The sequence below is a fragment of the Nycticebus coucang genome, chromosome 2 (genome assembly GCF_027406575.1).
Source record: "Nycticebus coucang isolate mNycCou1 chromosome 2, mNycCou1.pri, whole genome shotgun sequence".
NCBI classification, from domain to species: Eukaryota; Metazoa; Chordata; class Mammalia; order Primates; family Lorisidae; genus Nycticebus; species Nycticebus coucang.
In genome coordinates, this window is record NC_069781.1 from 37,291,924 (window position 1) to 37,305,561 (window position 13,638).

Below are 13,638 nucleotides of genomic sequence, written 5' to 3' on the forward strand. Positions count from 1 at the left end.
TTTAATCCAGGCAAAGCCTTGATGATGATACTTCCATTTTGTATATGGTTTTCACAAATTGTATCTCATAAAAACACTTTGAGGTAGATGAAGCTGGAACCACCTCCATTTCATAAATGAGGAAACTTGAGAGGCAAGCAACCCCCTTTACCATTGCTAATTCACCATGACCTTGGAAAAGTTCCAACTTCCTAGAACCATGGTTTTTTAAATCTACAAAATAAGGGGGGGTTGGTTAAGATTCTGTTCAAGATCCCAGCCAGTCTGTTATTCCATGAGTCTAAAAACATGAAAGAAGATTCCAAGAATAAAGGAAGAAAATCTGACTCATGCAGTCTTGGTAAGTGGGTCAACGGGAATACCTTTTTAGAGGAAGATTCCTCCAAAGTAACAGCCACCACAGTCTACGTGAATAGCTGTCCCACAGCTATTTAAATACTCCTTAAACATTTAGCAATTATAAGTTCCTGTACATATTGATAATCATAATATTCCAAATCCAAGACAGTAAGATATTTTGAGGGAGGAAATACCATAAGAAGAAGACAGGCCTCAAGGGGAAATCTGTGATAAACTGAGTGAGATGACCCTACAGTCGTGGGGACAGTAGGCAGTGAAGACACTGTGACACCCATAGAAATATTCTATGATGTCTAACGGGCTGTGAGAGTAGCAAATGGACTTAGGGTATAAACTAGAGGGCACCAACTTAGAAACTACCTGCCAGGTAATTTCTAATTTCTTTGTGCTGAGAACCACACAAAGTTGGCTAAAGGCTTCATCAGGAGTCGCAGAAGAGTTTTACCCTGGTCTACGACCTTGGCAAGGTACCTCCTAACTCAGGGCTTTGATTTCCTCACGTCTCAAAATGAAGGTGTTGAACTCAAAGTCAATTGCCATGACTCTAACATCCTTTGATCCTCTTAAAAATGGCACTATCACCAGCCCTCAAAAATTTCCTTGACTTGACTCTTACTTTTATTGCCTTCCAAATTGTTAATAATCCCATTCCTGCTTTGTTCTAATAATGTCCTAAATGGTCTCCTTCTACCTCACATTTTCACTACTCCATTGAATTTTGCAGATGACTCTCAGATTAATACCTGGAAAAAATGGCATATACTACGTTGCTCCCCTGCTCAAAAACCCTAAATTGCTATAAAATCAAATTTGAACTCTGTTCCCATGCAATGGTCCATACTTGGTAAATATTACCTCCCAAATGACTCAACATGGACCCGCCTCTTGATGGTTCAGAGGACAGAGGAATGATTTGGGGGAATCAGATGGTACCGAATCCAAATCCAAGCACTTCCATTTACTAGTTGGATGACCATAGGCAAATTACTAAACTTCTGAGCCTATATGAAATGGCCACGGCAAACCCTGCTATTAAATGTTTTTTTCTATCTCTTTCTGTTGTCATTATTTGTTATATAATTATGTCCCTACTTTGATCAACTGCCCAATTTTATACTCAGTAGTCTTGTCTAAGCGCAGATCATCTGTCCTATGAAATAAAGCACAATGACTCTAGTGCCTGAGTTTTACGAAAAATATCTGTTACTCGGAGGACGTTTTTTATCATTTCTAGATGTATCATTTTAGCTCCAGATGGCTGAGACTACTGAAGGTCTGGCTTCTACCCAGACCTTAGATGGAAGGGCCATAAATCCATTACAGCCTGCCAATGTCTATCTGTATTTGATATGCTCCAACCCTCTGTCCACAATAATGCAGGAAAGTGGAAAGATGATGTTTATGAGACTTCTCAACCAAACCTTAAAGGAGGTAGGAAGAGGTAAACAGGAAAAACAGACAGACTGGGAAGCACAAAGACAATTTTATGGATTTTACGCCAGTTGCCCTTCATTCATTTATGATGAATAGTTTTACTTATGATAGAGAATTTAAAATCTTATTGCCTATTGCTATAATCTAGAAAATCAAGTAATGTTAACACAATGGTATAATAAAGACAATAGCTATCTTTAGCCTCTGGTTTCTTCCTTTCTTCTTTCTTGTGTACCATTACAAAAGTTCTGAGGCACACAAAAATCCAGAAACATTAAATCCACATGGTTGGAAATAAATGAAGCCCTCCCAGCAACACTGATAAGCTGAGCAAGTTGAAACTTTCAAGGGTGAATGAGAAGGACACTGTAGACCATGTTTCTTAGAAGTGAAATAATGAACCATAACACAGCCTGTCTCAAAACTTGCATAGTGACCCAGTGTTTCCTATGGATAATGTATATTCTTACAGCATAAAACATCTTCACTTCTGCAGGGTATAAAAAATTTCTGCATGGCTCTCCTTTACATGTGCAGACCATTCTAGAAATTCTATTACTACCATTACTGTCCCTGACCACAAAGACAATACCCAGTTCTAAAAATCCCTAAATACCTTTATGTCATCGGCTGTTCTCATGCTCCCTCTACCTGCGGCCCAGATATCCTGTAAACCTGGGAATGAGTTCCTGCCCTCACTGTATAAAAAAGACAGGAATATAACAGAACCCACCTGGAAACCTAATGGATTGGTGGATTTAAAAACATCTATTATTTTGAGTGTGCTTCAAGATTCCTGCCTAATTTAACAGCTACCCCCTTTAATTTAAAGTTGATACTTCTTACACCATTACCTACCTTGTTATGCACATGACAATTGCTACTATAATGGCGATCTGTACAGCTCCAATAATTGCTGCAATAAGAACATGAGTGAGCTTTTGCCTGCTTGGCACTACATAGAGAATACTAAAGTCCGTCTTTTCACAGTGCTGTCCAGTGTAACCAGATTCACATCTGAAAGGGGAAAAAAAAAGTGTTCCTATGAAAATGAGAATTTTTAATACTTCAAGTTTTTTTTAAATTAAAAGATACAAAAGAATGACAAAATTTAAACAAGAATTAAAAAATCAAGCACTTTCTCACCATCTGGGAAAAAAAATGCCATTTGTATAATTCCCTGTGGTCTTTTTGATATGCCTATTTTACATAGCACTTCTTTTATCTACATTATATCACATTCATTTAAAGTTGCTAAATAGTCTTTATCTCTATCAATTCAAAGTAGATGTGTAACATTCCATCCAGCAACTGTAATATAGCTAACTTATCTGTTCCCTACTCTAAGATGTATCAGTTATTTTCAATTTTTCACAATTATAAATTAAACGTCACAAATATCATGGCAAATATGTACTTTTCTACATTTACTCTTACTCTTTAGGCTAGATACTTAGAAATGAGATTATTGAGTAGGTATAAACATTTACATTTCTTTGAAAATAGCATCAAATTATATCCAGGACGCTTCCCAGTATACAAAATACACACATGTTAAATCCAGGAGGGCAATGAAAATAAGTTACTAATGACACAAATGAAGTCAAGCAGTCAAGTAGGTGCTAATCTTAGAAACTGTCTGAGTTCTAATTAAAAATAAATAAAAAGGCAACAACATCAACTGGTGATAATTTGACAGGAGGAAACATTTAAGCTATTTAAGAGAAAATTCATATTTTTAAGCTGACAGAAGTGAAATGTATAAATTAGCCAGCCTTCAGATGGAAATAATTAACAAACATCTGAAGTGTAAGGATAGTGTGTGTATTTATTACACAACTCATTACAAAAAGAACGCGAGGCTGCTGATAATAAAGCACACACAACAACAAAAAAGAAACCTAGACAAAGGGAAATTAGGAATGATGTGAGTGTACCAATCCTGCCCCTGAGGTTCCTAGACACTTGCCAGCAAATTTCACACTGGGCTCTAAGCTTTCCAACAAACAAAACAAACTCAAAGCAGTGAGGCATATATATTGGTCAAGGAACAGAACTGACACCTTCAAAACAAACCCAGGCATCTATGGTGAATTGATTTTCAACAAGGGTACTAAGACAATTAATTCAATGGGGAGAATTTGTGGTGAAAACACTCAGCACAAATGGTGCTGAGACAACTAGATACCCACATGCAAATAATAAAGCTAGACCTCTTCCTCACATCATTCACAAAAATAAACTCCAGACAGATCATAAATCTAAATGTAAGAGCTAAAACCATAAAACTCTTAGAAAACATAGGATGCAGAAAACATGGAAAAGAGTATGAAGGTTCTTCAAAAAATTTAAAAAAGGGGCGGAGCAAGATGGTGGACCGGAAGGATCATTCAGCTGAGCTTTCCTAGAACAAGTGGGGAAAAAAAGAGAAGTCAGGGTTGGGGACCTTACCCAGAGTCACAGCTCAAGGGCACAGCAAAGAGGTTGTGAGCTGGATACAGCTTATGATCCCGAGGGTGGAAATCTGACCAATTACGCAACTGATTGCAACTAGCTGGGATCAGCTGGCCCCCACAGAGGTTGGAAATCAGAGGAAGCCTTTCCAGAGTTCTTAGTAGTTGGGGGAAGTTGCCTATTGAGTGGAAAGCTTGGAAGAGTGGGTGGACTCAAACAGTCTACAGCAGCGGTTCTCAACCTGTGGGTCACAACCCACAGGAACTGTACTAAAGGGACGTGGCATTAGGAAGGTTGAGAACCACTGGTCTACAGCAACCAGATTTAAATACTAGTTGGAGTGGATTTGCCATAGGTTTCGTGGCTGGTGAGGCAGCCATACTGAGGTCTTATTGGCTAGGGGGCTGCCATTGTGGAAAGGTCATGAAAGGTCTTACCAGGGGCCTAAACCATGGCTATCTTAATTCCACCTGCCAGGATCAGAACTCCACTCTTGGGACAGGCTGAGGGAATGACATGACAAGGGAATTAGAGTCAGGGGACACAGTGAGACCTGCCCCTGAAGGATTCTTGTGAGCTTTGAGATCCCAACCTGGCAGGACCTGACTGCTGAGAAAACAATCAGGCATTCACCACAGAGGTTCCTGGCTGTGCACTCTGTCTCCTAATAAAACCACAGTGCCACTTGGCGTCCCAGCGACATATTGCAACATACTGTCATCAAGAGCAAGGACTTGTGTTTGAAACAAAGGAGGCAGTGAGAAGGAAAAAGGAGGACAAGGAGATGAACAAGAAAAAAGATCACATGAAGAGGAACCAACAGAAAAATTCAGGCAACATGAAAAAGCAAAACAGAACCCCAAGGGACCATGAGGCAGCTACTTCAGAAGACTCCACCTATAAAGAATTAATGGGCTTGACAGAAAGGGAATTTAAAATATGGATGATAAAGACAATAAAAGGAATGGACAAGAAAATGGAAAGACAGACACCAAAGTCAAAAGAGAGATATGCAGAATATGGTGAACCTTAAGGAAATGAAGGAGACAACCATGGAATGTAAAGATGCAGTAGAAAGTATCAAAAATAGGGGGTGGCACCCATAGCTTAAAAGAGTAGGGCATCGGCCCCATATGCCGGAGGTGGCAGATTCAAACCCAGCCCCAGCCAAAAACTGCAAAAAAAAAGTATCAAAAATAGGTTAGACCAGGGGTCCTCAAACTACGGCCCGCAGACCACATGAGGCAGTGTGATTGTATTTGTTCCTGTTTTGTTTTTTTACTTCAAAATAAGATGTGTCCAGTGTACATAGGAATTTGTTCATAGTTGTTGTTGTTTTTTAAACTATAGTCCGACCCTCCAACAGTTTGAGGGACAGTGAACTTGCCCCCTATTTAAAAATTTTGAGGACCCCTGGGTTAGACGATGAAAAATAAAGAACCTCAGGGCTAGAGGATAAAGTTTTTGAGTTAACCCAGGTAGTTAAAGAGACAGAAAAGAAGAGAGAAAAAGGAGAACAGGCACTTAGAGAACTACGAGACTCCATGAAGCATTCAAATATATGAATAATAGGGATTTGGGAAGAGGAAGAAGATTGTCCCAAAGGAATAGAAGCCATACTGGAGACTATCATAAAGGAAAACTTTCCAAGTTTTACTAAAGACCCAGATATACTCCTTTGGATATTAAATTCCAGGTCATCTCAATTCAAACAGAGCCTCTCCAAGACACATTGTAATGAACCTGTCCAAAGTCAAGATGAAAGAAAAAAATTCTACAAGCAGCCAGAAGTGACAACTGACTTACAGAGGCAGAGCCATTAGGATGACAACAAACTTTTCAACTGAAACCTTCAAAGCCAGAAGAACGTGGTTATCCACCTTCAATTTTCTTAACAAAACAATCTTCAGCACAGAATTCTGTATCTTGCTAAACTAAGCTTCATAATTGATGGGAGAAATCAAATGCTTTGCAGCTATATAAGCACTGAGGAAATTTGCCACAACATGACCAGCTCTACAGGAAATACTTAGACCTATTCTCAACACTGACCACCACAATGAACCACCAACAAAGGAATCACCCAGAACCTAAAGGTCAAAATTTAGCTCCTACAATGGCACAAAAGATAAAACTACACAATGACTTTCACAAAGTAAGATGAATAGAACTCCTCCACCACACTTACCATCTCTCTCAATAAGTATCAATGGACTGAATTCAGCACTGAAGAGGCACAGGCTGACTGATAGGATCAAAAAGCATAAGCCATGCACATACTGTGTCTAGGAGACACACCCTGCCTTAAAGGACAAATGAAGGAAAACAATATTTCAAGCAAATGGAAATCACAAGAAAGGAGGGGTGGCAATCTTATTTTCAGATACAAGTGGATTGAAAGCAAATAAAGTTAAGACAGACAAAGATGGACACTTCATACTGGTCAAAGGAACAATTCAACAAGAAGACATTTCAATTATTAATATTTAGGTACCCAACTAAAACTTGCCAGATTTATGAAACAGACTTTGAAGGGTCTGAGCAATATGATATCCCATAACACCATAATAGTTGGGGACTTTAACACCCCTCGGACAGAACTGGACAGATCCTCTAAACAGAAACTAAACAAAGATGCAAAGGACTTAAATGTGATCCCCAGGACAAATGGGATTAACAGACATATACAGAACACACTGTCCCAAAGATAAGGAATATACATTTTTCTTGTCAGCCCATGGTACATACTCCAAAAATCAACCACATTCTAGGATACAAATCAAACCTCAGCAAAATTAAAAGAATAGAAAGTATACCTTGTATCTTCTCAGACCACTAGGCAATAAAGGTGAAAATCAACTCCAACAAAAATGTTCATCCCCACACAAAGATTTGGAAATTAAACAACTAAACTAAACTAAACTAAACAATTAAACAACATGTGCATTGTTTGTGCTTTTGGGTTTTTGAATGATAATTGGGTTCAGGAAGAGATTAAAGAGAAAATCATTAAATTCCTCAAACATAACAACAATGAAGACACAAGTAACCAAAACCTATGGGATAGAGCAAAAGCAGTCTTAAGAGGGGAATTTACTGCATTAGATTCTTACATTCAAAAAACAGAGAGTTTATCAACAAACTTCTTATGGAATTGGAAAAAGAAGAAGAACCTAATCCCAAACCCAGCAGAAGAAAAGAAATAACCAAAATTAAATCAGAGCTTAATGAAATTGAAAAAAAAAAGAATCATTCAGAAAATTAACAAAAAGTTGTTTTTTTAAAAATAAATAAAATTGATAAACCTTTGGCCAAATTAACTAGAAACATAAAAGTAAAAACTCTAATAACCTCAATCAGAAACAATAAAGGTGAAATAACAACAAATGCCAAGAGATACAAGAGATCATCTCTGAGTACTATAAGAAACTCTAGGCCCAGAAATTTGACAATGTGGAGGAAATGAATCAATACGTGGATTTGCACCCTCTCCCTAAACTTAATCAAGAAATCAAGATCTCTTGAACAGACCAATTTCAAGAACTGAGATCGAAGAAACAATTAAAAAATCTTCCAACAAAAAAGCCTTATCCAGATGGTTTCACATCAGAATTCTATCAAACCTTCAAAGAAGAGTTTATACCCACACTGCGGAAATTATTCCAAAAAATTGAGAATGAAGGAATCTTCCTCAACACGTTCTGTGAAGCAAACCTCACCATCATACCAAAACCAGGCAAAGACTAAACTGAAAAGGAGAATATCAGACCAATTTCACTAATGAATATTGATGTAAACATTCTCAATAAAATCCTAGCCAATAGACTACAGTTACACATTAAAAAAAAATCAATTATCACAATCCAGTAGGTTTCATCTCAGGGATGCAAGGCTGGTTTAACATACACAAGTCCATAAACATAATTCACCCTAACAACAGAAGCAAAAACAGAGACTGTATGATCCTCTAGATAAATACAGAAAAAACATTTGATAAAATTCAGCATCATTTTCTAATTAGAACACTTAAGAATTTAGGCATAGGTGGCACATTTCCTAATCTGATCAAAGCCATCTATGACAAACCCACATCTAATATTATACTGAATGGATTAAAACTGAAAGCTTTTCCATTCAGAACTGGAACCAGAAAGGTTATCCTCTATCGCCACTACTATTCAACACAGTGCTGGAAGTTCTAGCCAATTCCATCAGGCAAGAGAAGGAAATCAAGGGCATTGAAATGGGTGCAAAGGAGGTCAAACTCTCCCTCTTTGCTGACGATATGATCTTATACTTAGAGAACCCCAAAGACTCAACCACAAGACTCCTGGAAGTGTAAAAAAAAAAAAATACAGCAATATCTCAGAATATAAAATCAGTATCCACAAATCAGTAGTCTTTGTATATGCCAATAACAGCCAAGATGTGAACCTAATCAAGGACATAGTTCCCTTCCCAGTAGCCTACCCAAAAATGAAATACCTAGGAATATACCTAACAAAACAGGTGAAGGACTTCTACAAAGAAAATTATAAAACCCTAAGAAAAGAAATAGCAGAAGATATTAACAAATGGAAGAACATAATACCATGTTCATGGCTGGGAAGAATCAACATTGTGAAAATAACTATGCTACCCAACACGATCTACAGATTCAATGCAATCCCCATTAAAATACCATCATCATACTTTTCAATATTTGGAAAAAATAATTCTTCATTTTGTATGGAACCAGAAGAAACCCTGAATACCCAAGGCAATTTTTAGTAATAAAAACAAAGCCAAGGGGTATCACCCTACCAGACTTTCTGCTATAAAACAAGGCAATAGTGATCAAAACAGCATGATATTGGCACAAAAAGAGTGACACTGACATTTGGAACCGAACAGAAAACCATGAGATGAATCTAACCTCCTACAGCCACCTGATCTTTGATAAATCAAACAAAAACATACACTGTGTAAAAGAATCCCTATTCAGTAAATGGTGCTGGGAGAACTGGATAACCACATGTAAAAGACTGAAACTGGACCCACACCTCTCACCACTTACAAAAATTGATTCAAGATGGATAAAAGATTTAAATCTAAGGCATGAATAAAATTCCTTGAAGAAAATGTGGAGAAACTCTTGAAGATACCAAGAAAAAAAAATCCTTTTATCGTAAGAACATTTGCCCTAGACTGTTTATCGCGGCTAAATTTACAATCACCAAAATGTGGAAACAGCCTAAACGCCCACCAACCCAGCAATGGATTAACAAGCTGTGGTCTATGTATACCATGGAATACTATTCAGCCACTAAAAAAGATGTATGTATGTGTGTATATGTATACATATATCCAGGGTGTCCATAAAGTTCGTGTGCAATTTAAAATAGACAATTACTTTATGGACGCCCTATATATGAAATTAGTATGTTGAAGAAATATCCACACACCTATGTCTACTGAAGTACACACAATAGCAAAGATAAGCAATCGTTCTAAGTGTCCATCAATGGATAAATGGATAAAATAATGAGGACTATGTGTACAATGCAATATACATAACGAAATACATACTGTTCAGCCATACAAAGGAAATCTTGTCATTTGTCTGTCAGTTCCATGTGGATGGAACTGGCAGACATTACATGAAATGAAATAAGCCAGGCACAGAGAAACAAACATCACATGATGTCACTCACACGAAATCTGAAAGTTGGCCTCATAGAAATAGAGAATAGAATGATGGTTACTAGGAGCTGGGACGAGGGGGCAGAACTGGGGAGATGATAGTCAGAGGACACAATTTCAATTAGACAGGAAGAATACTTCAAGAGATCTATTGCACAAAAATAGGAAGGAACTATATGAGGTAATCCATGGAAACAGCTTGAATTAGCCAGTTCACAGTTCCAAACATCATGTTGTACACAAGAAATATAAACAATTTGATTTGTTAAAAAAAAAAATTTTTTTTTTTTTTTTTGAGACAAGAGTCTCATTATGTTGCCCTCGGTAGAGTGTGGTGGCATCACAGCTCACAGCAACCTCAAACTCTCGGGTTTCAGAGATTCTCTTGCCTCAGCCTCCCAAGTAGCTGGGTTTACAAGAGTCTACCACAATGCCTGGCTATTTTTTTATTGTAAATGCCCAGCTATTTTTTTTATTGTCCTTGTTGTTTGGCAGGCCCGGGCCAGGTTCAAACCGTTCCTCCAGCCCCGGTGTATGTGGCCGGCGCCCTAGCCGCTGAGCTACAGGTGCCAAGCCTGTTCCTTTTTTTTTTTAATTTTTTTAAGACAGTCTTACTTTGTGGCCCTTGGTAGAGTGCTGTGGAGTCATAGCCCATAGCAAACTCAAACTCTCAGGCTCAAGTGATCCTCTTGCCTCAGCCTCAGCAGCTGGGACTACAGGCACCAGCCACAATGCCCAGTTATTTTTTTGTTATTGTTGTCATTGTTGTTTAGCAGGCCCAGGCTGGGTTTGAACCCGCCAGCCCCGGTACAGCCACTGAGCAATGGGGCAGCCTAACCACTGAGCAACAGGGACCGAGCCAGCCATACCAGTTTGTATTCCCTGTACAGTACCTTTATCAGAACTTCTAACTCTCTGAATTTGAGTTAGGCAATCCTGGTGGGAATGAATCGGTTTCAATGGTGGTTCTGATTTGCATTTCCATGATGACTAAATATGTTGAGCATCTTTTCATGGCCTTTGTGATCATTTATATGTTATTTGTATATCATCTCTGGAGAAATGTCTATACATATCCTTTGCCAGTTTAATTGTTTTACTTTTCTCTTTTTATTATCAGGTTTTATTAATTTTTTACATGTCCTAGATATACGTCCCTTTTCAGATATATGACTTGCAAACATTTTCCTCATTTTGTGGGTTATCTTTTCATTTTCTTCAAAGTTTTCTTAAGTACAAAAGATTTTAAATGTGATTTAGTCCTATTTATCTTTCTGGGGGGTGGTTGTTGCTTTTGGTTTTCATGTCATATCTAAGAAATTATTGCCTACTTTAAGGTCATGAAGATTTAGTCCTATGTTTTTTTTTTCTTTTTAAAATTAAATTTAATTAATTAAAAAATTAACAAGGTTGGTGTGGTGGCTTATCCCTATAATCCTAGCATTCAGGGTCGTAGCTTGAACTCAGGATTTGGAGACCAGCCTGAGCAAGAGCAAGACCCTGAGAGACTGAGGCAAGAGAATCACTTAAGCCCAAGAGTTTGAAGCTGCTGTGAGCTGTGACGCCAGGCACTCCACCGAGGGCAAAAAAGTTAGACTCTGTCTCAAACAAACAAAATAAATTGGTATGGCCCTTTGGAAAACAGTGTGGCAATTCCTCAAAAAGTTAAACACAGGGTTACCATTTGTCCCACAATTCCATGCCTGTACATTTACCCAGGTGACATTCATGTACACACAAAAACTTGTTAACAATTGTTCACAGCAACATTATTCATAATAACCAAAAAAGTGGAAGCAACCCAAATGTTCATCAACTGATGAGTAGATTAAAAACGTGGTATTAGGGCGGCGCCTGTGGCTCAAGGAGTAGGGCGCCGGTCCCATATGCCGGAGGTGGTGGGTTCAAACCCTAGCCCTGGCCAAAAAACCACAAAAAAAAAAAAAAACAAAAAAAAAAACGTGGTATTATCCACAAAATGGAATGTTATTTGGCCATACAAAGAATCAAAGTAACAATGTGTTCTGTGATATGGATGAACCTTGAAGACATTATGCTAAGTGAAACAAGCTAGACACAGAAGCCCATACACTATATAATTCAGTTTACATGAAATCTCCAGAGTAAATAAGTCTATAGAGATAGAAAATAGATTTGGTGGTTGCTTAGGGCTGGGGAGGATGGGGAGACTTCAGAGTAATAGTTAAAAGAGTATGAAGTTTCATCTTGGGTAATAAAAATGTACTAAAATTGATTGTGGTGACAGTTGCCCAACTCTATGAATATACTAAAAACCACTGCATTGTAGTAGGAAGAGGGGAGAGAAGGAAAGAAAGTAGTAACATCACTGACACAAAATACAATCTCTATAAAATAAAATCAATCTCTATAAGATAAAATCAAAGTTGTTCAAAAGAAACACAGTTATGTTACTACTGTTACTAAACTCAAGAGAATTTTATCTCATTGGGCCTCATTCAAAGAGGGCACCTTGTGATCTGGAGAACATCACTCTTAACAACCCAGCTGCAGTAAATTCAATGATATAATGAAGTCTTATGGGATTTTTAAAATAATGTCCTTCATGGTAGGCTAATGGCTACAAGTCAAAGCTTAGTAAAATAAAAACAGTTCCATAGGGAGCTGTTAACATAATAATGTCCTAGACATAGAGCTCTCTGATGGTTTGACTTAATCCAAAGATTAAATTCAGAATATCAAAAAGATTGCATAGGCCACATATCATTCAAGCAGTCATCTCTGGGGACTATTTCTACAATTGACATTTGCTTATACTCTCCAAGAGTATTGACTTCTAGGTTACTACTTCTCCTTCTTCTTCTTTTATTGATTAAAGGAGGATTCAGGGGTCAGTCCTCTGCCTACTGCTTCCTTCATCCCACATACCCTCCACACGTGAGCACCTGCTATGGTCAGCTACTGTGGTGAGCATGTGGGACATACCAGCGAACAAAACAGTAAAAATCCCTGGTCATCTTACCATGTACTAGGAGAAGGGGGTAAAATTAACATAGTAAATTAAATGGTTATGTCAGAAGGTAATCTGTGCTACAGAGAAAGAAGGCAGTTAAGGGAAACTGCAAGCAACAGGAAAATCAGAGGAAGGGATGACTGCAATTTTTTTTCTTTTATAAAGAGACAGGGTCTGTCACCCAGGCTGGAGTGGAGTGATGCAATTACAGCTCACTGCAACCTTGAACTCCCAGGCTCAAGAGATCCTCCTGGTGCAGCCTTCTGAGTAGCTGGGACTACAGGTACATGCCACCAGGCCCAGCTCATTTTTCTTATTTTAGGTACAAACAGTGTCTAGCTCTGTTTCCCAGGTGGTCTCAAAACTCCTGGGCTTGAAATAATCCTCCCACTTCAGCCTCCTGTAGAGCTGAGATTGAAGGCATGAGCCACAGTGTCCAACAAGACTGCAATTTCAAATAAGGCCATCAAGGTAGGTGTCACTAGGAAAGTGACACGTGAGTAAAGGCAAAAAGGAGGTGAGGGAATCTCCTGCCCTGCAGACAGCTAGGATGAGAGCACACCAGGCAAAGGAAGGGCCGGTGCACGTTCTCTAAGGTATGGATGATGCCCAAGAACAGCACGCACAACTAAAGAGGAGGTGGGTGAGACAGCGAGGTGGAAGGGCCAAACTCTGTAGGGTCCCCTGCACCTAGAGATGGAGAGTTTTAGCAGAAA

At 38.5% G+C, this 13,638-nt stretch overlaps 1 protein-coding gene across 1 annotated transcript in view; it reads right to left on the bottom strand.

The window, feature by feature from the left end:
• Positions 1-13,638, bottom strand: part of LOC128569331 (myb/SANT-like DNA-binding domain-containing protein 3) — a 154,020-nt gene that overhangs the window by 2,879 nt on the left and 137,503 nt on the right. Inside the window, exon 9 of the mRNA XM_053567510.1 lies at positions 2,653-2,811. Coding sequence (XP_053423485.1) covers positions 2,653-2,811 — 159 coding nt within the window. The remainder of the gene's footprint in view (positions 1-2,652; positions 2,812-13,638) is intronic.